Here is a 23,262-nt window from a genome sequence, read left to right on the forward strand (position 1 = left end):
TGTGTGATGGAGGCTTCTGTGCTCTCCATGCGATTGATAGTGGTTCCATAGTGGCTCTGCCCGCAATGCCTATGCACGAATGACCAAAATGTTTTCCGTCAGCGCGTTTTCATTCACAGTCATTTATGTTCGGTGATTTTCATTTCAATAATTCGAGATTTGTGATGCCGCCAGACGGATAAGGCCATCGGGAGCACTTCCGAACAGCGGCATTTTTGCGCACATTTTGAAAACTTTGGTGAATTGCCTACACCATACTCTCCAACATATACCCGCATTGCGATGACTGCTCAAAATAAGCAATATGCCCTCTGCTGCATGCGACGTTCACCAGCCATTTCAAGTAGGATTGAGTGCTACTGTAGCTGAAGATGCTGTATGGGCTTCTGAGAAGTTGACTGTCTTGCAGACGAGGACTTCGTAGTCGGTATAGCGATGCTCGACGCCGCCGTAGGTGACTATCGCGCAGCGCTGAGAAGGCTGCAGCCTGCCGGCAGTCTTCATTCCCTTGTAGAGAGCGCGTGCAACGTAGAGCGGCTCTCTATCGGAGGTCATGCCCCCTTGGATGGCTCTTTTCAGCACTGCGCCATCAGTCGCAGCCTGCCACTCCAGGCGTGCACCATCGGAAACGAGCGCCTGCGAATCAGAGTTTCAACACCGAGTGTGATTACACTGGATCTGATTGGTAACACAGTATGCCATCAATCAAACGACGTGAGAGGCGGGCAAAAAGGGTCTGAAGAACAAACCCTTACAAAAATAGATATTGAATTTCTGTTACGCACGTTATGTGTTTTTGATGAGTCATCAACCTCTCAAAGGAGATTCAAGATTAGATGTGTTTTAACGTCAGATCCGCAACAGACTTTCCTTTGAGGTCACACAAGAAGTTTTGTGCTTGGAAAACGCAACAGTATTTTTGGGTAGGAGCTAATGTGGAAATACATTGACTTTCTCAAATGAGGAAAAGTATACATCACTAAGTGAATATATATTCTTTCCTTGTTAACTGCACGCTTTCAGAGCCCTAAGTTTGCATTTCTGTTTAGCATATGTAGAATGTTGCCTAAGAAACAACTTTTATGTGTTTTAACATGAGATCCGCAACAGACTTTCATTTGAGATTACGCAAGAAGTTTTGTGCTTGGAAAACACAGTATTTTTGTATAGGAGCTAATGTGGAAATACATTGACCTTCTCAAATGAGAGAAAGTATACATCACTAAGCGAATGTATATACTTTGCTATGTTTTCATTTCTGTTTAGCATTCACTGTAAAAACAAAAACAACTTTTTCGACATTTGTTTCATTCAAAACACGTTTACACCCTGAGTCTTGGGTGTTTGTGCCATTGCAAATCACTTCTTGCGAAGCGAAGGGGTGCTATGTTTGGACAATATGCTTTAGGGTGTTACGGGCAAGGATATTGTTGTGTACGCGAACCGACGCACTGCCAACCCGCCTCCAAGCAAACGGACGCACGGCCGCTCCATTTCCAATGCCTCCTTGCACCTGCGAGGAGGCCGCTTCGGAAAGACCAGCAGGGGTACCCTGCCTGCGCCAACGACAACGCGCGGACGTAACCCGAGCCGTGCGTTGCCTCGGAACTGGACCGTCGTGGGAGCATGTACGCGACCAGGGCACGAGAAGCATTGCCTTCTTTATAATGCATGATATTTTGCGTGTTTCTTAAGCTTTCGAACTCCTTCTTGCTCTGCGTATAGATTAGCCGAGCCCTCAGTCATCGCATCGCTTCCCGAAATGTTTAGATACAAATAAGATTTAGTTACCAGTAAAATAGTGTCGGCGCTGCTGCGCTTGCCGGTATTGAAGCTTGGTCGCACTTTTTTTTTTCCTTAAATGTTCGTGCTACAGCTCAGTGTTCAGCGAAAATTACGCCCAAGGTAGTAACCACCGAAGAGCCAGCGCTGATGAATTTACCAGCGATGCCAAACTCGACAAGTTAAAATGACTCCAGTGGACAAAATAGTGCGCAGAGGTATCCAGAACATTAGATGCAAGTTCTAATGGTCAAGAAGTTGTAATTGTTAGAGCAGCCGCAATTGCCTGTACACTTCGAAACATGCTTCGAAACATTAAAGTCCCAATCTTATGGATGCAGTCAAGACATAAGAAGCAAATACGTTACCAATGTTATCAGTTCCCCCGAGTGGCCGAGTGGTTACCGTAGAAAGCTACAGATTAAGAGGTACCGAGTTCGAATCGCGCCAGAGGTGCAGTTTTCTTTTCGCTTAGTATTAAATTTTTTTATTTTTTAGCTTTTTTTAATGTAGTTGAGGACCTTCGCTACGTTTTAGCTTTTACTTTTTATCCAAAAGTGAAAGCCATCAGGCGCTCATTGGTCAACACTCATGAACAACACACAAGAAATGCACACATTAGGTACCAACCAGAAACACGGTGGCCAACTTTCTTGTGAAACTCATCAAAAATGCATCAAGAAAATGTATAGAAATGTTAATGTGCATGAGGAGAAATGTAATTAACATTTAATCAGAAACTCATTAAGCTTTTTTGTAAGGGAAGACACCTCATTTTTTACATTTGGAGACGTTCTGAAGTGGATAGGCGATACTGCAAAAATAGCGAGCTTCAGTTGATTTGTCGCGCTGTGCAAGGAGCCATTTTATGTATCCTTACTGCTACCCTCTGCTGAACCTGTTTTGAAAGCTTAACCGTTACATTTTCACTCGAGTAGCGGCTCACAATTCGAAAATCAGTTTCGCGCTAACCCCCAAGTTGCCAGCAAGTGGGGAAGACACTAACAGCACATCGAAGCAACCAATGGCGCAGATGCAGCAATAACACATGTACCATCATTAAACACCCGCGCTAAGTGTCTTGGCAGTTCCCATCCGCCGACAAAACAAGACACCATTGTATTCAGGACATGCAGTCGCCATGTACCAAACACGGACCAATCCCAACACCGGCATAAAAAACAAGCTACAGATCTTTTGCATTTCTAAAAAAACACACACACAAAAAAAAAACAGCAATCGCCATACTCGCAATTTTGCAGCCACCTTTATGTCACTCCCCGTCCATAAGCAGGCATATTTCCTTCTGTTCGGATAAAATGCTTGGACTGAGTGTTTGACTGACTGACTCCCTTCGAAAAGTTGCACCGGATCTACTGCGCGCAGCGCTACACATTTACATCAGCTTTTAACCCTACTTTGTGCGTCAGCTTCTTGGAAACACTTATGCGCCACTTTGCCGTTCACTCATTGGAACGACATTTTTGTGTCCGCCCTGCAGGACTGACCTGATCAATAATACCGGCCCGAGCTCAACTAGACCGAATGGCGACCCAATGTCTCTAACGGCGTACGATTGCCGTGTTGGTAGCAGGAGAGGTCAGCTCTGTTATTCACGAGAGCGCAAACGAACACCAAGACGACGAAAAGGAAGTAGTAGACGAATCAGACAACCTCTATATACAGAAAAGATGCGGAGAGCTCCTGAACCGAGTACTGAAGGCGGGAGTATGAATGTGTTATCGTTAGTGATGTTTGTCTTCCTTGGTTTATTTTTTTTTTTGATGCTTTGACATTACATTTTGTGTATTTAGTTGTTTAAACTAATATTTATGTCAATATTTTCGATTCTTATATTAAACTTTCGGCTGCACCACGCATTCCCTATATCTCCCTGTGTTCGCAGCTCCAGCCAACGGGCATTCGTGACATGTGGATAGCGCGCGTAGCCAACTGGAAATCTTAAAGGGCAACTCCAATGGTTTTTTCATCATTTAGTGTTTTTAGATGAATTACATTCCTTGGCATGTCCTGACTCCAACACAAAAAACCGTTTTTCGAAATTCCAAGTAGAAGTATTTTTAAAAAAGAAAAACAGCAAATCGAAACCGAAACTGCTTTCACGGCCAGAAACGACGTCCCAGTTGTAGAAATGGTGACGTCACACTCAGTATTAGAAAAACACTCGTACGTGCGTTGGATGGTGAAAATAAAGCATGGAAATCATGACGCACTGCATAAAATGTCTGAGGCAGTTCAATATAAGCCTCACAATTTCATAATCACGCGGGAAGTGGACAGTAACTCCGGTATACTGTGTGTGACGTCAGGAACTCAGTGTTGCCCGCAGAAATACTCTCAACTTAGGCCATGAAAGCGGCATATTTTAAAGCCATGTTGCGCGTGAACGGATTATCGTATGGCGCCCAAATTTTGTGGAATGCGTCACGACGGAGAGGAGAACCTATGGTAAAATTTTTACTAAAATATTCGAATGTCAAAAAACCTCCGGAGTTGCCATTTAAGGGGCCACGTGGTTTCTACTCCCACGCTACCTACCTAACTTTTTCTTACTTCAGCTCATTTATTTTACTTTATTTAAATAAAACTTCGTCAGAAAGTTTGTGCCGATCCAATTATTTTTACTTGTTTTTGAAGTGGCTCCAGCCGCAACCATAATTCCTTCATAATGAAAATAATAAAATTCACATAAGAAGAGGTATTTGGAAAGGAGATAGGATACAAATAGTTCTGTTAACCACTTCCTTAAAGGAAGTATTCAGAGACGGAAATTGCGACACTTAGTTAACGGTTAAGGGTTCATGGAGAACACTTCTGCAATCTCCTATTCACCGTTTACCAATAATGATTATTGCTCTAGAGAAGGAAATCAGAATGGTAAGCCTAAAAATTAATATACATGAAATTGATGTAACGGTGGACATAAAATTAATATGCAGGAGATTAAAGTAATGTTCAATAGACTGGGAACAAAACAAGAATTTACGACAGGTAGAAACATATTAAAGTGGTATGCGAATATACTTTGGACCGGTAGCAACCGCAGATTCCGACTACAAAAGGGAGATGACTAGCAGAATAAGATTGGGATGGAGCGCATTCGGCAAATATTCGCAGAATATGACTAGCAACTTAGCGGTATTGCTCAAGACGAGTGTACAACAGTTCCATCTTACCGGTAACTCCCCTATATGGGGAAGAAAAGTGGAGGGATTCAACGTAAGTTGAAGAGAGCGCAGAAGACTATGGAGCAGATATTTGTGTTGTGTAAAGTTTACAGACGGATATTGACAGTTCATGACAGTTTACACTACACTGCAAATCATTGCAAGGACCAAGAAAGGTATCTCGTTCATGTGGAAATGTAACAGGCAGTATGGACCACGGTAGTGAAATGACCAGGAGACTGCTTTTACATGCGAGAATGTGAAAACATTAGGCTACTTTGTCAAGTGCAAAGACATGCTGCGCTGCATACACACCGAATTATGAGTCATGAGTGCGTGTAATGTTTGTACAAACTCTACACCTTACCTTCATTTCGTTAATAAATAAAGAATCGCTAGTCATGCTACACTGCATAATGACTATGAGTCAGAAGACATGATCTGGATAGTGAGTCATGATTATACGTGGCGTTTGTACCAAGCCTACACCTAACATTACGTTACTTCGTAAGGTAATAAGTCATGCGACATTGCGAAACGAATTTGAGTCATGAGTCATGCGTATAACTGAGTAATGACTGTGCGTAATGACTGTATAGACTCTCTACAACTTATAGTACGTTACGTTTCGAAGTACTCTTGTCTCGCTACGCAGCGTAATAAAAATGAGTAAGGATCTATCTGGGGTCATTCGTGAGTTACGCTTCAACATTCATGGCTACAGATATCATCTTACATATGTCGTGGCACCGTTCATGGGCGTGATCACGTCATTCGAATCTCGGGCCATGGACGTCGCCGAATTGTTGCTTACGGGACGAAAATGATTTCTCTTTACTAAGAATGAAGTCAAGTGCATTGGCAGGTATCCGCAGGCCATGACTGACAGCTTATCGTCAACAGCTGTATCTTTCCGGTACTCACAAACTAAGAGGGTATAGCAAAAAACGGTTGAAGTTGGCGTGAGGACCGCGCAGTAACGTAAAGAAAGGAAAATCATATGCACAGTCTTTGTCAAAAGTCCAGAGCCCAGTTGGGCTGCTTCTGAGCCACTTCGCGCGGTTTGTAAAACATTTTCTGTGTTCCGAATCGTTCGGTGGTAAGATTTTTTGTCCTATCCTCTCCGATGGAAAAGACCTCCACTAAGGCTAAATCAGCGCCACTGCACGACTCAGGAGCATACTCCGTGGGATCTGCACTTCTGACAAGGACTGTATATGTAACGTACTAAGAGTCACCGCTTACCGGTATCGCTCAAGAGGAAAGTGTACAACAGTTGCATCTTGCCTGTACTCACCTATGGGGCTGAAACGTGGAGGCTAACCAAGAGAGTTCTACTTAAGTTGAGGACAACCCAGAGGGCTATGGAACGAAAAATGGTAGGGGTGACATTAAGAGATAGAAAGCGTGCAGAGTGGGTCAGAGAAATAACTCAAGTTAATGACATTCTAGTGGAAATTAAGAAGAAGAAATGGACATGGGCAGGACATGTAGTGCGAAGAGAGGATAACCGATGGTCGCTGAGGGTAACAAACTGGATTCCAAGGGAAGGATAGCGTAGTAGGGGGAGGCAGAAAGTTAGGTGGGCGGATGAGATTAAGAAGTTCGCAGGGGTCAAGTGGATGCAGCTAGCACAGAACCGGGTTAAGTGGAGAAATATGGGAGAGGCCTTCGCCCTGCAGTGGGTATAATCAGGCTGATGATGATGATGATGAAGAGTCAGGAAGAGAGCTGGATTGACTAAAAAATAAACTTGAGTCAATGACAGCCCAGTTGAAATTGAGAATAAGCAATAAACACGACCAGACTAGGCCACTCGAAGGCAACATAAGCAATGGTCGCTTAGTGTAATGAACTGGGTTCCGAGAGAAGGCAGACTAGACAGGAGGCCGCAGAAGATCACAAGCGGACGGATAAGTAAGTTTGCTGGGTTGAGGTGGGTGCTGCAGTTGGCACGGGACAGGATTAACTGGTGAAAAACCCTTCATTGGGCGCAGTTGTGAAAATTACGATCATGATGATGTTGATAGCAATTATTTTTTGATTTTGAAAACTGCGCACGCGAATTTGGGATGACATGGACTTGGTTTAGGCTGTGGAGAGCAAAACACATTCCTCAGTGGCACACCAAGGTCGCTGGCCATCAGCCTGTACAAGTTCTAGACTTCAGGTGCTCTCATGAAGTTGCATAGTAGTTCAGAGGAGGCGCAGAAACGTGGGAGCTCTTTGCACTAAGCCACCTACTTGGCAAGGCAGAAATTTCGTTTTTGCTTAAATTATACCGTAATTACCAATAAATTGTCGAAATTAGAGTTTTCTAAAACATAACCATCACCTACATAATCATCACATATCAGTACAATACGTATTTCTTCTCTCAGGAGCCGTGAACTTGCGACAATATTACTTTAACGGCTCTTGCCTCTTAGCCGGAAGTAAAACGTTAGTGCTGATAGCTTTCCTTCAGTGGTGTCTTAGTTTGCAGGAAGCAAAGAGGGGGAAAAATGCAGGTTACCTTTAAGCTCTGCTTTGAAGTGCATATGGCGTGGTAGGGTTGAAGGCTCTCGTCTGTGGTCCCTATCGCGGTGTCTCTTTCGCGTACATGTAGTTTCTACTAGATTATTTACCAATATCTTAATTTCTGCCTCTGGTATCTCACACAGTCTTATGAGGATACAATGTTAATCTACCACTTTATCTATTTACCGGTCGTAGACGATCACCTGACACTCCGTTTTAACCAAGGCACATATACCTGCTTGGATGGCGCAGCAGTAGAGTGCCTTACTTGGCATCAAAGAGGTTTCGAAGGTTTATTCTTATTCCACCTTTGAGGGACGCCTCAAATGATGAGGAACACCTCCAGAGCTGGCGTCCTTCTTGGCCTGAGTCTCTTCGGTACAATAAGCTTCTCATACCACCGTCTATAGGAGCCAACACGCAGCAAAATCGAAGCACTCTACTTACATTCACGTGATTTGGATCGCTGCTTCATGGGAGGTACGTAAGCGGCATGCTGCGGAACAGAGATGCAAGACTCTATTATTGCATACCTGACCAATTTGCCGCTCTCACGGCGAGTGTTTTCCTGCCGTCTCCGCGATGCGCGATTCTTCCCACGCTTGTGATCGCAACTTCGGTATAATTAGGTGCTCATATATAGCGGAGTCTGTAGCAGCGTGATAACACTGCATGTGCAATAGCGAGAAAAATGGAGAAGAAATCAGTGTCATTGCACTAACCTGGTAGTCCCAGTATTTGTGTTCCACTTTATCTTGGCCCACGTAGCAGTAAGCGAGGATGGTGAGCACCTTGCCAAGTATAACGTTGCTCTCGTGCACCGCGCGCCCAACATAGGTGATCGCGCCTACCGTGTCGTCGCCTCCGGTCACAGCGTCTACCGGGATTTTGCCTCTTTTGCAGGTCGCCCAGACGCATGGAGACTTGTAGCTGATCGCTGCGAGGAAAATTCAAAACTCTATCACATGCGTATGTGAAAACTTTGCGCAGTACAACCCTTTAGAAAGTGAACTCCATTTGGTTCTTCGGATGCTCAACAAGACGCACTCGTTACGGTGACAGGAAACGCAAGATGATCGTGCATAGAAATTTCTAAGCTAATAACCTTATGAGTCTAAATCAACTCGGGCTGCTTTGCTTGTGGGACATGCACCACCGTTCACGCAGGCTCCCAGCCAAATGCGACTTGGCACTTATAGTAGATACATAGTTGTCGAACATAAACTACTTATTCAACACCGGCCCTGCCCATACGTCAAATTACGGCTGCCCGAAATTTCACTTCACTTGATGGTGCAGATATTTTTTAACTGCAATTGTTTTCGTTGCTTATAGTGAACACCTTATAGTGAACACCTTATAGTGAACACCTAAGCCAGCGGTGCAAAAAGCTAACCAGAACAGTTGTACCGCTGGCCTTTAAGCCATACCCACATCACGTCAAATGTTGTTCGCTGTGTTATAGGCGCTGACACACCGTGGACCGCGGACACTTAGAGTCATCTTGGAGTCGAATATAATCATATTAGTTTTCATCAGAAGCCTTAATTTGATGTATTATAAGAAACTACTAACCCTTGGTGAAGCTTGTATGCTCGCGGCGCCCGTCTTTGTCGCAGAAGCAGAGATAGTTGATGCATCCAGTACTAATGCAGTACCAGAGCAGAGGTCGAGGGATGTGACGGCAGAAAGGAAATAAATCACTCCCGGCACCGGTCTGGTTTTGTGGCACGCTCTGCCCACAGGAATCGTTTCCGGCATAGTTGTGGTCCACTAATACTGGCTCCTCGCACGAGTTATTATTGGGAAAGTTCTGGTTTGGCGATGCCCGTTGAAACGGAAGCTCCTCGGCGGTGTTCTGGTCCCGCAATTCTCTGTGCCTACGTGAGCCGTCCCCGGTACATTTCTGATTAGGTAAGACTTTTGTCCATCCGAATTGTTCACCCCCGCACAGTCCTGGTTCAATGATGGTCCTTGGTTATAGGAAGCGTCGTCAGCACAAATCTGGTTCGGCGGTGCTGTCTGCTCACACGAGGCGTCCATGACTAATTAGAAGCAGCACCAGAGTCACCAGAGCTGACTTGTACCGCAGGAAGCGAAAGTCCACGACGGTTCAGCTGCCCACAGCCTATTTTTCACAAATACTTGCGGTAAGGTGACATCCGCAAGCTGCCGGCTCCGCTTCTTCTTCTTCTTCTTCTTCTTCTTCTTTTCTTCTTCTTCTGCTTTGATAAATGGCACATACCCACGAAGGGGGATGGGGATCAGTGTGGACTGCCAAGTGTGCTACAGATACTGAATATGTACATTAAATTCTTTATCAAGTAACAATACCCTAAGTTTTAAGATAACACAATTGAATGACAGGAAAAAAATACAGAGCAAAAAATTTGGAAGTTTGTAAATTTGGAATATAATTAGCAAGGGAATCTGTCCGTAGCTGCTCGCTGAACGAAGGTGCGTGCACGAGTCCACGACAACAGAAACACGATTTCTGTGCTACGCGTATTGCATGCGTATTGCCATTCCCTGAAAACTGCAGCAACGGAAGTGCCGGGTGACGTAACTAAAAAATAAAACACAACAAAAAGGAAGTCAATGAAGCTATATGTTTTCTGAGTATACATTGAAGGGCACGAACTAAAATGCATACGCAATAAAATAGTTTCAAAATTGCTTTCAGAAATCCTCTGATCATGCCAATTGTGTCCGTCGCGTTATTATCAATACGTTGAATCAAAACGAATAAGAGCGCATATAAAGAACGCACTACCCGTCGCTTCTGTGGCGCAGTAGATTCACGCCACGTACGTGATTGAAAGACATGTGCTCGATTACTGTAGGTGCAGTTTTTTTATTTTTTTGTAAATGCACAACATTCAAATGATATACGACCATATTTCCTCGAGTATGTTCCCCTTTAGGTTGCATAATAGCATGTTTTTGTTCTGAACCGCAGCAAAACCAGCCGCGAACGCAGCCATAATATGACGGTAAGACAACGGTTGCACTATACAATTACCTTCACTGTAATCAACTCCTGTCTTCAGTGAGTGTATGTTCCCTTTCGGTTGCGTTCAGACAGAGCTCTCAGCAACAATCACCTTTTAACAAGCTTTAAACTCTTTTAACGAATTTACGCGGCGTCGATTTTTGAAATTAACTTATTCAATGTCGCAAAGATGGCGCGATGGACGCCACCCTTATGCACATTACAGAAAGTAATTTTAATGTATACTATTATATTAATATTTCATATCAGTTGCCATACAGCGCTTCATGCTCAAACAAAACGTAGGGCTGTGTTTTATTTTTCAGTGACGCACCCGGCACTTCCGTTGCTGCAGTTTTCGGGGAATGGCAATACGCGTCACAGACCAACCAGCGCACGTTTCCACGCAATCCCACTTCTGACACCACGCACACCTCTGCCCTTCAACTACTTCGTCTTCGTTCCTGCGCGTTCCTCCGTGACAATATCGAACATAGCATTCTCATTCAGTTTAGGTTAATAGAGAAGCTTGAATACCATGCCTAAGCGGTTGCTGATGATGGCGATGACAATGAAACTCTTGAATTTCTTATCTCTTATCTGCTAGCAGTTCTTATTCGCAGACCACGTATCCCGTAAAGTATGTACTTCTACTCTTCGGAAATCCCGTCGCGTGCATCAAGAAATTTTTCAGCTTAACGAATGTTACAAATGCAGGTAGTTGGTTGTGTATATTTAAATTATTAGCGTGCTGACACAGTGCTTAAGTGCTGCTCGCCTTACTTTCAAGGATATAATACCATCATGTTCGAGTAAAGATATTCACTTGTTTCTGGGGATTTACCACATACTCCACACGTCTGATCTCCTTGATTAAATTTCCTTTTTTTTTTTTTTTTGCGAAAGCAACACTACACCAGCCAGCTGGGCTCGTCGCGTAGACTCATATGCCGTAGCCGCAAATGACAGGAGCTGCCAACTTGGGTCTCTCGTTTCACATGCATGGGAAGGTTATGTCTGAATCAGCCTGCCAGGACTCAGGTATCCACGTTACCCCTATAGGCCGCTCAGGCACATTCATACGGCTTGGTTAAAGAGGGGCTTTATATGCGGGCTGGTAGCCTACGCTGTCGCGCGTCATACTCTTAAAGGCGGAGCTTAAGTGTCCCCCATATTTATGCAATAAACGCCTTTACCACCACCGCCTAAAACGCCGGTGAAATTAGATGCGTTCAACGGAACGCTGCTTGGGTTCGATGCAACGTTCGATCGCCCGCAGCCAAAGCTTTCGCTCCACATTCGTAGGCCGTAGCCACAAATGGCGGGCACAACGAAACCCCCAGGAGACGATGTGTAGAAGAAATGGATGAAGAGCGCGCTGCATGTCTCGAGAAAGGAAGGAAGAGGGCTTTGGCCGAGGACGTCGAAGGTTGTCGGCGCGCAGAATTTGCACAAAGAGTGGGCGAGCACGAGTCGGCCACGCGAGAGGTTCACCGCCGCTTCACTAACAACCCCCTTGTAGTGTTTGTTGTGTGTGCGACCGGCTGTGGCATAAAAAGAATCTAACACCGGTGAGAGAACTTATGGACCCGACTCACAATTGATCTCGAGCGTAGCCATGCAGCCGTTGCTTTCGCAATTCAACTACGGTTAACCAGAATTAAACCACAGCCAACCTTTGTAGCTGCGTGTTCTAAGGCACCCTGATCTAGTTTCAGATAGTAGGGCACTGCCTCTTGAGTGGTAGGATATAACTTGCGAATTGAAGAATATAGTCGGTAGCCACCCATGGTGATGAAGCACCGAGAAGGTAAAGAAGACTACATGCATTCAGCATTTTCTTTCTGAGGAGCAAGTTGAAAAGCTTTCGTGCTACAAAGCTATTCGAAACAGCTGAGATTGAGGTCAGAATGAATGAGATTGTGAGAAGATCCACCGCTCAGTGCGTATTATAAAGTTCAGATCGCCCGCTCTGGGGAGAAACTTCGCCCGTGGTAGCCTTAAGTAAATATTTTGCCCTTTGTTCTCTAAATGGTGAGCTGTAATTTGCTCCTTTTTCCGCCATACTGTCCAAATTACATCCAATCACATTAAATATTGGTATGAGCTGGACGAAATTTAGCTATTCTTCAGCTTTCATATTTGCAAAATGTTGACTTTGTATTGCAGCATTTATTTCACTTATGTTACAGTAGGTGAGAAAGGGTTTTTTGCTGGCTCTCGCGCGTAGCTCGTAGCTGTCTACGATACTGATCACAATTACTTGAATTTTTGGGGGACTGCTTATATGCACATTTTTCAGTGAATATCCGCAGTGGTTGTGTAGCTTTTTGAAATAATTTATATGTGGTAGCTCCAATTCATTTTGCCATTCATGTTGGCCCCCTTCATTCACCGGTTTATTTCAAGGACGCTTTGTCACCCTATGTATTGTGTGTAGTACGTGTATAGTTCGGTATTTTTCGGAATGACACCGCGGCTCGTGAGCTTTGGTGCCCACTTGTCGAACAAAGGATAGAATGTGCCGCTGTCAGGCATCAAACTGTCGATATAAACTGAAGTCACTCATAAACGGAGGCTGGCAGTAATCACAAGAGCTAAATTACAAACGTACGCGGGCAGTTTCACACTCAAGCAAAGTTCTTACTTTGCTTATCTAAGTCCATGCCAAATGCGTTAGGTTGCTCAGTGTGCTATTTACTTGCCTCAGTCCGCTGTGCAAATCACTACTTGAAGCAAGAGCGATTCACCCCGAATGAAACACTGTGTCAAACTGCGGATGTAAGGTTTGCATCTCTGTTCGTGCTGCCTCTTGTTGCCTCTTTCTTAAATATTCCATGGAATGTCTGTTAAGTGCATGAGCAGAAGTTGTGGCGTTTGTTTAGACTCGATACATTCTGAACGTAGGGAGTGGTCCCTTTTCATGTATGCTGCAGGATTTCGTGTAACATAAATCAGGGTGACCATGACCAAGCTCGACCTTTGTTTTATTGGCTCTTGGCACAACGAACGTCGAAGACGCAGAAGAATGTTGTGCGTGATGAAGTCGTCGTTAACGGACTGTCTAAGACCAATAAAACTAGCTAAATTGCCTCGCAGCTAGCCAAGCTTCCCTATCAGTGGGTTTTGTGCCGGGGAAAGGACCTATCGGTAAAAGCAATGCCAGGTGTCAAAGAGAGGGGTGGTGAAACCCTCTTCGTGGGCCGCGCTATGCACAGCGAATACCGGGCGAAATTGTCCGCTCCCGAGGCTTCTGCTACGTGTCCTACGACCAGTACGAGTACTACTGTAGGAATTACCAAGTAATCAATGCGTCATTGACGTAGGTATCCTTTCACGAAAGTCTGTATTTGCATATTTATAGTCGTCAATACTTCCAAGATCTACGTTTTAAACTTTATGTGTGCTTTTTTTCGCATTTAGTAGCAGGGACTTCGTTCGGAGCATGCAGCACACGTGTCGCAATGTAACTATTTTCACTGGTCCACAAAGCGGTGAGCACATTATGAGGTTCCCAAACTAACGTCACTCCGCAGGAAGTGCTGACTTAACTACAGCCTTACATTTGAAGGCTGGTGTTGCGCCGGCTATCGATACGATGATTTAAAATGGATTTGTCGCCATGCCACACTTATAAGAAATGATAAGGCCTTGTTTGGTCGTTTACGGAGTTTAATGTCCGAAAGCAACTCAGGTATGAGTGACGCCGTATATAGTGTAATGAAGGGTCTGAAAATTTTGTCAACCTCGGGTTCTTTAACGTCCACTGGCATCACACAGCACACAGGCTCCTAGTTTTTCACCTCCACTGAAAAGCGACCGCCGCGGCCGGGATTCGATCCCGCATCCTTGGGTCGAGTACCACTGCGCTGCTGCGGACAGACGAAATGCAAAATGCCTGTCCGCCATCTTCCCAGCCATCCCGAGGGGTGAAGCATTTGATGAACGCTATTAGTATGGAAAGAACTTGAACTTACAGCAGAAGACCTTTATCTCACAAGATTTGTGTACAGACACCAATGTAGCACATTCTTGTATGCTGAACACCGCCGAACTATCAGATTACCCGTGCAGCTTACTTATTTTAATTTTTTCGTGAATAGCCTTATTTGGTGTTTTGTGGTTATTTATAAGTGCGGATGTACAGATCGATGAGAACAATTTTGGCGGAAAGAATTAATTTTAAAACGTCATTCCGTCACTAAACTGCCTCAAAGTTGTTAATAATAATAATAATAATAATAATAATAATAATAATAATAATAATAATAATAATAATAATAATAATAATAATAATAATAATAATAATAATAATAATAATAATAACTGGTTCACAGGAAGGGAAAGGCGCAGCATCTGTCACGCTTGTGTCTGTGGACACCTGAACCGCGTCGTAAGGAAAGGGAGGAAAGGGAGGAAGATGAGAGTAAAGTGGAAAGAGAGAAAGAGGAGCCATAGTGGAGGGGTACTGAGTAATTGCGACCAACTGGGGATCTTTAGCGTGCGCTGACATCGCAGAGCACACGGACGCCTCTTCGTTTCGCCTCCATCGAAACGCAGCCGCCTAGGTGGGGTTCGAACCCGGGTATTCCAGACAGTAGTCGGGCGCCTTCTTACCACTGCACCACCCCTGCGGGGCAGTTCTTTAAGCAATTTTAGTTATAACTCTGGATTTATAACACGTCCGAAATACAGCTGTATGGATATAAACCGCATTGCAAACTCCCTCCTTTAACGAAGACTATTAAAAACGGCTTGAAAGAAATATCTTGAAGTCTCGTGTTTCTTATTAACAAGGTACTACCACAGTGCAGAGCTGTGTACCATAAATAGTAATTTCTATATTTCGCAAATTTTATAAATAAAGCCACGTAATTGAAACTACATAACTTGGGCCCATTCGATGAAAAGAATCCCATCGCGCCCAGTGTTGAAGCGATATCGAACATTTTCGTCTGTAGAAATTTCTTAAGTATTATTTTGCAACTTCTGAAGTAATGCTGCAAGATAGGATAGTTTCCTCACATCCATTTTTGAACGAATAGCCACAGTGCAAAATCAGTACAATGCAATAAACAAGGCAGGAAAAAGAAGGAATACACACAGTACTTCTGCCTTTTTTTTTTTTGTCAATTGTTTTTTAACGCTGTACCTCCTTTCCTTAGACACTGAAGAGTAAGAGAATAGACACTAACGCTGGACGAATTACGCTTGATTAACTGTTAAGTGTTGTCCGCGAGCCTCGTTCGTACGCAGTGTAACCATTAAAGATGGCACATTTGCGTTTTGCGTTGAAATTCTTTCGCAGGCACTTGTCTGTGACAGTGCCGCCCTGGAGTGGCTGCCGGCTTCTGGTGATGACCTGCCGAGTGCAGCCGGACTTCCTCTGGCGAGCCACTCTACATTAGCCATACCCTTCACAACGGAAAAATGACCCTCGGTAAGGTCCATCCGTCCTTCAAGTTCATGTACACTCCATACAATATGAAGGAGCGCAAATACACAGAGTATGAGGTCTTGGTCTGCAAAACAGTCAACTTCTAAGGAACCAAGAACGAAGCAGTGCTGATACAGGAATGTAAGATGTTCTAAACCCTAAAAACGATGCCTAATTATCCAGTGTGTTGCGCGACCCGGCCGATTTCGGTAAAGCTAGGTAAGCGGCATGTGCTTGGCGATAGCCGCATGTCTAATAATAGAGCTGAACGTTGAGCTAGTTGGTCACACATCTCTTGTAAGAAGGCAGAAGAGCAGGTAACAACACAAAACATAAGTACACACAAACACAAGGACAACGCTGCACTGACAACTATATTGACAAGAACCTGCACATCTTCCTTCATTTCACTTCTGCAGCCAACCTCTTCCTTGTCTTTAACGTCCTGCCGGTTTGCGCAGAAATTCTAATTCCTTCTTCAACAATACCACTCTAGGCATACTGACACAGAGGGGGCCAAAGCGTTTGCGCACGTTACACTGGAGGCAGAATGAATCGGTGTATATAAAAAAAAAAAATCTGAGCCACAACAGATGAGATACACAGGTGCGGACATAAGTAGACGAAGCATGCTTTTTATTTCAAATGGCAATCATGCCTTCTGTATTAGAGATATGAAAATGCTAGGTGTCCTGTATGAAAGCGCACTGGTGTCTATTACCGGTATGCACGTGCCACGACTGCCAGTTTCAAATACAGACCGTCTGAAATTTTTTAGAAGGAAATAACATGCTCTGTTTGCTTTTATCTGCACCGGTACATGCGTCTGCAAAGTCCAGCAAACCCCCAATTCATTCAAATAGTAACTTTCCCTCTACATGATACCAAGCAGAACTCACAGCACTGAAAAGTGGTCACAGAAGAGCGCAATACTCCAAATGATAGCCTTCGTAGACACGAAATTTAATGACTCATTACCTTTGTCCGCACAGAGTGCAACTGGCCCAATTTGGGGAATCAAGCTATTGTAAACACGAAGCAACTTTGCACCCAGAAGTATGGAGGTATGGCTCACACACGTGGGGAGCCAGTTCACGCACAGCAAATATTCCAAGCTTCCTTCTTTTTCCAGACGTTTGTTGAGGACGGACACGTCGAGCCCCTTTGTACAATAGAGCTTTCACCAGGCCGTGGTGAGATGAGGGCATTGTCCTAAAGTTCCACAATTTTAACATGGTCCGTGATTTTGTTTCGTTATCCTCTCGTCTTTGCTGATAGACACTCGCGCCGTTCTGCGGAAGCAGTAGTGTGGGCGACATCCGCGGCTTAAATCTTCCCATAACTTTGAGATATTTTTTCCCTCTTTGGCATGTGAAGATATAACTACTGACAGACGCCGGCCCACCTTTTAACAGCAGAAAAGTGACATAACTGGCAGTGGAACTGTGTTTCGTTCTAAACAAAATGACATCTTATTCATCTCTGGCCGATCACACGTCAGAGGCATTTGGTGATTTAGGGGCATCAGGAAGGTTGGTGAAGTCCTTCCCTAATCTAATCTAGACAACATAGACCTTTATGAAAGAGAACTCTCCATAAAGGTTCGATAGCCGAGAGTTGAGAGTTTCTTTTTTTTTTTTTTTTTTCTGGCTCGCACGATGAATGCATTTTCCACAACTTACTTTGCAGATCTGGCCTGTACAGGTGAAGATCGAGACTAAACCTTCTTTGAATCCCCCCCTTTCAGAACTTGCAAAGCCGCCGGCTACGGTACTCCACTGCTTAAAACTAAAGAAAATCATTCAGAGAGCGAATACCAAGCGACTACGGACGTAAGTTTTACTTGCATGGTTACGTCATTCTGCGATACATGTCGCTGGGCTCGGAACCGGCACGGGGGTCTCTAGTTCAGTAGTGCATTCGTCATGGGCGGAGAAAATAGCATGATCGGGATTGAATAGGTTCCCGTCCCATAAAATGGGAGCACTCAGAACAGAGTGGGATACTGCTACACACTTACATCGGACTCACGCCGTGTAGGCACAGGCGAATACAGGAGCTCTAAATTTCCCCATAGCAGGGCCGCAAACCTTGCTCGTATTGCCCCGCCGCCAGGCAGTAGAGGCCGGTGTGCCACTGGGTTTCGTGCAGCGGAAACTTGGGAGGTGCGACCCATTTCGTAGGGCTCTTGGCGGTGGTGGGCTACTGAGGAGAGCGTCACGTTCTTTCGGCGCTGTGTCTTTCGGAGATCTCGAGATACCGGGTGAGTGAAAAGAGCAAAAATTATCTCAGTTTTCTCGCACCTATTTCCATTTTAAAAACCGCTACATATATAGGTATATATACTGTTACGGACGAGGAAAAAGCGGGTAGTGGCGCGGGCAGAAGCGCGCGCGCTAGGCCCACCGCAATTCATTAAATCACCTCTGAGTCATCGACCATCTTCTCTCTCTTTTCTCTGTGTGCATCGGCTTGCCACCCCGTAATATTTGGTGGAGATGCGGGGTACGTCATCATCACTCGTCATCCTGGCCCAGAGCATCGGCGCCCTGCGCGTCTTCTTGTACCGGTTGTAGAAGGTCTAGGAGTCATCACTTGGCTGGTCCCCAGCCTGCCGGACCCGATGCTACCTTTTCGTTCCACCGTCCCGTGCCTCGCCCCGAAAACAAGACACGACGAAGGAGAGACTGACACGAGACGCCACCCACACAACCACAAGACACGAAGAGAGAGCTGAACACAATACGGACGCACTGACCCGATGTGCCGACAAAAGATCTCAATGACCAAAACCCCACGACCTACACTCGAAGACATCACACCTGCCCATTCCATGTAGTGCGTGCCTGGGCCTCCGTCATCGGGTCTTGGCGACCTGTGGCCCGAAAGAATCCTCGGCCAGGCTTCATCGGGAATCATCGTGTCGACAAGCCGTTGTCTTTTTCCCTTTTCCTCTTTTTCTTAGGCCATCTAGTCACGCCCATTGTCATGCCATGGATCGCATCAACATTGGAAAACTTCCTCGTCCACGATCGGGGCGATTACTTGGTGGCCCCGGGCAATATGTTACGGACGAGAAAGAAGCGGGCAGTGGCGCGGGCAGGAACGCTCGCACTAGGCCCCACCGCAATTCACTAAATAATCTCTCAGTAATCGACCATCTTTTCTCTCTCTGTTCTCTGTGTGCATCGGCTTGCTATCTCGTAACAATATAATCTCCTACGCATTCATCTGCGTAAGTGGCCGTTAACTTGCTTCGTATTTATCTCGTATTGAGTCTTCTAATTTCCCCTACATTGATCTGTGGATTAGCTTAACAAGGGCTTCGAATCTGGAAGCCTTGATGTCATAGGTAGTATAAGAGGGTTGTCACAGGTCCCACTCCGCCCGCGTTACATCAAGTTCTACATGACACTTGGGGTATCACATGAAGTCCTCGTCCGCTACTGTGGAGGAGGGTGTTGGTAGCGAACCTACCCAAGAAGGTAGAAGATTGAACAGCAGCCGCCATAGCTTAGTTGGCAGAGGACTGGATGAGCAATTCGGAGGTCGTGAGTTCTGATACCACCGGCGGAAACGTGGCAGTTTTTTTTACTTTCTAGCCAGCTACATCCACAATTAATTATTTATTATCATTGATAAAAACATCTCCTACGCTTTCTTTTATGCTAGTGGCTGTTGGCTCCCTTCGTATACTACAGTACTAGAGAAAAGTGAAAATAAACGTTAGAAATAAACGCTTAGGCGTTCAGTAGTATTTTGAGCATTGTTCTGGAGATTTGTTTTGTTTTTGCTGGAATATACCGGGGAACGTTGATGAGAAAACGCACTGGTTATTCGAAGCAGTAGTGGCCAATATCTGGCAGTCAAGTCTCCGGGCTGCAATAGTCCTTAGGTAGATTTAGTAAAGTAATTTTATTTCATGACGTGCAATGTAACAGCATATGAGTGATAAGCAGCGTTGCCGCTCCTCCGATTTACGATGGCATGTGTGGGTAAGAATTCACAAAAAATACAACAATTCGCTCCAATACGTTCGACACAAACGTAGAACATGCGAGTTACACGGCACAAATACCTCCAATTAAACGTAAATGGTATCAGTCACCGAAAGCTAATCATTACGTTCTTCTTTTTATTTGCCTTCTTTTCGATCCAGTGGTAATTTATTGTCGGGTACAGACAGTGACACATGCTGGGCTATTGATTATGACTGGACCTTGTGGCCCACTCCTGATAAGTAACATGAACGAAAGTACTCTCTCAGCACCCGCTCCGGAAATCGCCGCTCCTTGTTTGTCCTCCAATTTTCCCGTGCGAAGATAACAGATCAATCATTTGGTACGGTAAGCAATTTTGCCGCTCATTCCCAACGAGCACTAATGTTTCATGGATTCCGTCACATCAGCCCGTGGCTCCTCAGAAGTTGAGTACGTCACAGACAAGGACCTCGTACTCGGCGTACTTGTGCTCTTTGCCATCGTAGGGGACGTACAATCACTTCAAGGACGGATGGACCTTGCCGATGGTTAGCGTGCTTCCGTGGCGGGCACGGCCGATGTAGAGTGGCTCGCCGAGGCCGGTCACACCCCCTTGGGTGGCTCCGCTCGGCACTTGACCGACAGATGCTGGCAGCCACGAGAGTGGAGCGCCGTTGGAGACGAGCACCTGCGAAACAAAGCAGCGATTTCCATGTTGTATGGTGCCATCCGTGTTTCTTTTTCTGCGTTCAGTCGTTTTTGATAGCGGCAGCGTAAGGTCGACCCTTAGATAACTGTGGACTTTTGTCGCAAGCCATTTTAGTAAGCATTTTAACAAAAGAGAATTAAACTTGAAAAATTAACACTGCTGTTTACGGTTCACGACAACATACAAATGGCTATTTTAAACTCATGCCGCTCTCATGCAGTGTTTTTGTATACACTTTTTGGTTATTGTGTACAGAAAGCAAATGCGCAGTAGTTCTGAAAATTCAGAAACTTGGAAAGCCCAAGCTCCGACAATTTCTTCTTCTCGCACAAATAAATTGTCCAGCACAAAGTTCTAGATAGTGATTTCATCAGCGACACCCACAGGGTGCCAGTGGCCGGACATTTGAACCTTCGGAGAGAGAGAGAGAGGGAGCCAGAAGGCCGGAGGGTGGGGGGTGTCAACATAAAGGATGTATGGTTACATTAGACTGAGGTCTGATATCTGATCACCTTTTACTTCTGAGGCAATTATCGGATATTGTCAGATAGACTGTTATAGTCATGTCGATGCATGGCAACACGGTACTTCTAAAAGTTTTGCTGCGCTCGTAGTGAGTAGCTAAAAACGCCATATAAAACCAATGGGCAGCCTTTTTGAAAATAATTGTGAAGCTGCTGCCGAATATTGCAACATATACCTTCATGGCCCTATGATACAAATGGTCTAAGATTTCGATATGTAGAGAAAATTTGCTTTTGAATTTTCTGCTGTTCCGAAAAGGAGAAGTTAAGGCTTTCCTCAGAAAACAATTGGGGTGTGTTTTCAAGTAATTTTGAGGCAGCTGTTAAGAATGGCAAAATACTTTATGAACATAATGAGTGAAGAGGTCTAAACCTCGGATGCATTGAAAAATTTTCCTTCTGAAAAGTGAGTCCGCTATAGAAAACTAATGGGGCACGTTTTTGAAAATAAATTGCAGTATAACTATCGAAGATATACGGATGTATTCATTGTTATCATGATGTTTAACAATATGCGAAACAATTGCATTCCTGAGAAATTGCGCACTTTCTGAGTGTGGGTTATAACTAATCATAACGCTGTTGCTTAAATAAGATAACTTCGTGGCTAACAAAAGGGGGGGGGGGGGGAAGGAGGGGCTCTTTTTACTTTTCTCGCGGCTTTATAATGATACTGGAAAGAAAACTGGAATGCGAAAAAAACAAAACATGTGATTATATGCAATAAATAGCGCATACAGCTTGTTCGGTCGAAGATGCGCGCCGTCGTGTCTTAGGTTTGAGAGGAAGGCGCCAAAACTTGTCGCGAAACAAGACGCACATAATTTCGTATCAAACTAGGATGCAACCGTTTTTTGCACAAAGTTCAGGGTGGTGCCCTATATATCATTTTATTTTCCCTTTAGCGTCCATCTAGTAGTCAACCGAAAACGTATGTGCCTCCAAATCTCATGACACTAATTGTAAGTGCAGGAGTGCGCCGAGAAATAAAAGAAATACGGCACCTTTCGGTTTCCCAAAAATCTAACCAACTGAATATAATTACCCCTTTTCCAAACTCTGTGCCAATCTCTGAGTACAAAATCACCCAGCAAAACCATGAAAAACCATGATTTTGCACTTCTTAATATGTTTGGGCAGGCATAAGCCCCTTCTAATTTTACGCGATAGCGTATACACCTCGTTCTGCCGAATGGAGGCTATTACTGTGACCTGTCATCGCGCCTTTGACCATTACTGTGACCTGTCATTTAACGTGTCGGAAAAGCATGCACACTATTGCGTCAAATCTTTGTGCGCTGCTTAAGCGTCTCCAAAGATTTTTTGTTCGGACGAAGAGACTTTGTCATGACGACAGTTCACTTACCTGGTATTCCTTGTACTTGTGCTCGCGATCTTCGAAAGACACATAACAGGCGCCTTGAGAACGGGACACGTTTCCCGGTAGCACGTCACCGCCATGCGCGACACGCCCTACGAAGAGGCTCGCGCCTCCCACGTCTTTACCGCCAGACACAGCATTGCTAGGGATGCTGTCTCCGCGGCACAAAACCCAGTGGCACGGCGGGCTGTACTGGCTGGCTGCGAGGTAATGAGTAAACGCTTATGACACGGATATGTGGAAATTTCAAGCGTGTCTAGTAGTGGGTGTCTACTCCGGTGGGCATGACTGTCCTGAGTGCTCTCATAAGGCCTAAGGAATTCAGTGCCAAGCCATGCCACTTCTTCCACCTCTGTCGCATTCACTAACACACCAGACATACCGTACAGATTTCCAGACAACCAATCTATATACGCCGCGCATTGTGATGCAACCACGCAGTGAAAACTTACATCCGTAGTCGGCCATACGTGGCTGTCGTCTATGGGGATGGTTCTTTCTTCGCTCTCTGTGATTTCTCTGGTATAATGAGTGCTTTAAGTAGTGCGACTGCGGTAGCCTATAAATGTTGAAATTCGCGATAAAGAAATCAGGAACATGGTGCATTGGCAAACAGCATTAAGCGAATCAACGCTACCGCGTTTGTTATCGCAGCATCTCTCTAATACTCTTTCTCTGCTTGTCGAGGGTGTTTGATTTCATGCATGTGACGCCAGACCAGGAACTTGTATTCGGGATCTACACGGAGT

General features: G+C 44.9%; 2 protein-coding genes across 2 annotated transcripts; both read right to left on the minus strand.

The window, feature by feature from the left end:
- Positions 1-339: 339 nt before the first annotated feature.
- On the minus strand, positions 340-18,838 carry LOC146206113 (pfs47 receptor-like). Its single transcript, XM_084608547.1, has 3 exons — positions 18,742-18,838; positions 8,213-8,427; positions 340-636 (listed from the first exon to the last, which is right to left on the minus strand). Exons 1-3 carry the CDS (start codon positions 18,836-18,838, stop codon positions 340-342), a joined length of 609 nt encoding a protein of 202 aa, XP_084464673.1.
- A 1,057-nt stretch (positions 18,839-19,895) lies between these two features.
- On the minus strand, positions 19,896-23,025 carry LOC146206114 (pfs47 receptor-like). Its single transcript, XM_084586992.1, has 3 exons — positions 22,966-23,025; positions 22,499-22,713; positions 19,896-20,587 (listed from the first exon to the last, which is right to left on the minus strand). Exons 1-3 carry the CDS (start codon positions 22,979-22,981, stop codon positions 20,417-20,419), a joined length of 402 nt encoding a protein of 133 aa, XP_084443118.1. The 5' UTR covers positions 22,982-23,025; the 3' UTR covers positions 19,896-20,416.
- Between the last annotated feature and the right edge of the window lie 237 nt (positions 23,026-23,262).

The sequence above is a fragment of the Amblyomma maculatum genome, chromosome 1, assembly GCF_055883805.1.
Source record: "Amblyomma maculatum isolate TAMU_Amacu chromosome 1, ASM5588380v1, whole genome shotgun sequence".
Lineage (NCBI taxonomy): Eukaryota > Metazoa > Arthropoda > Arachnida > Ixodida > Ixodidae > Amblyomma > Amblyomma maculatum.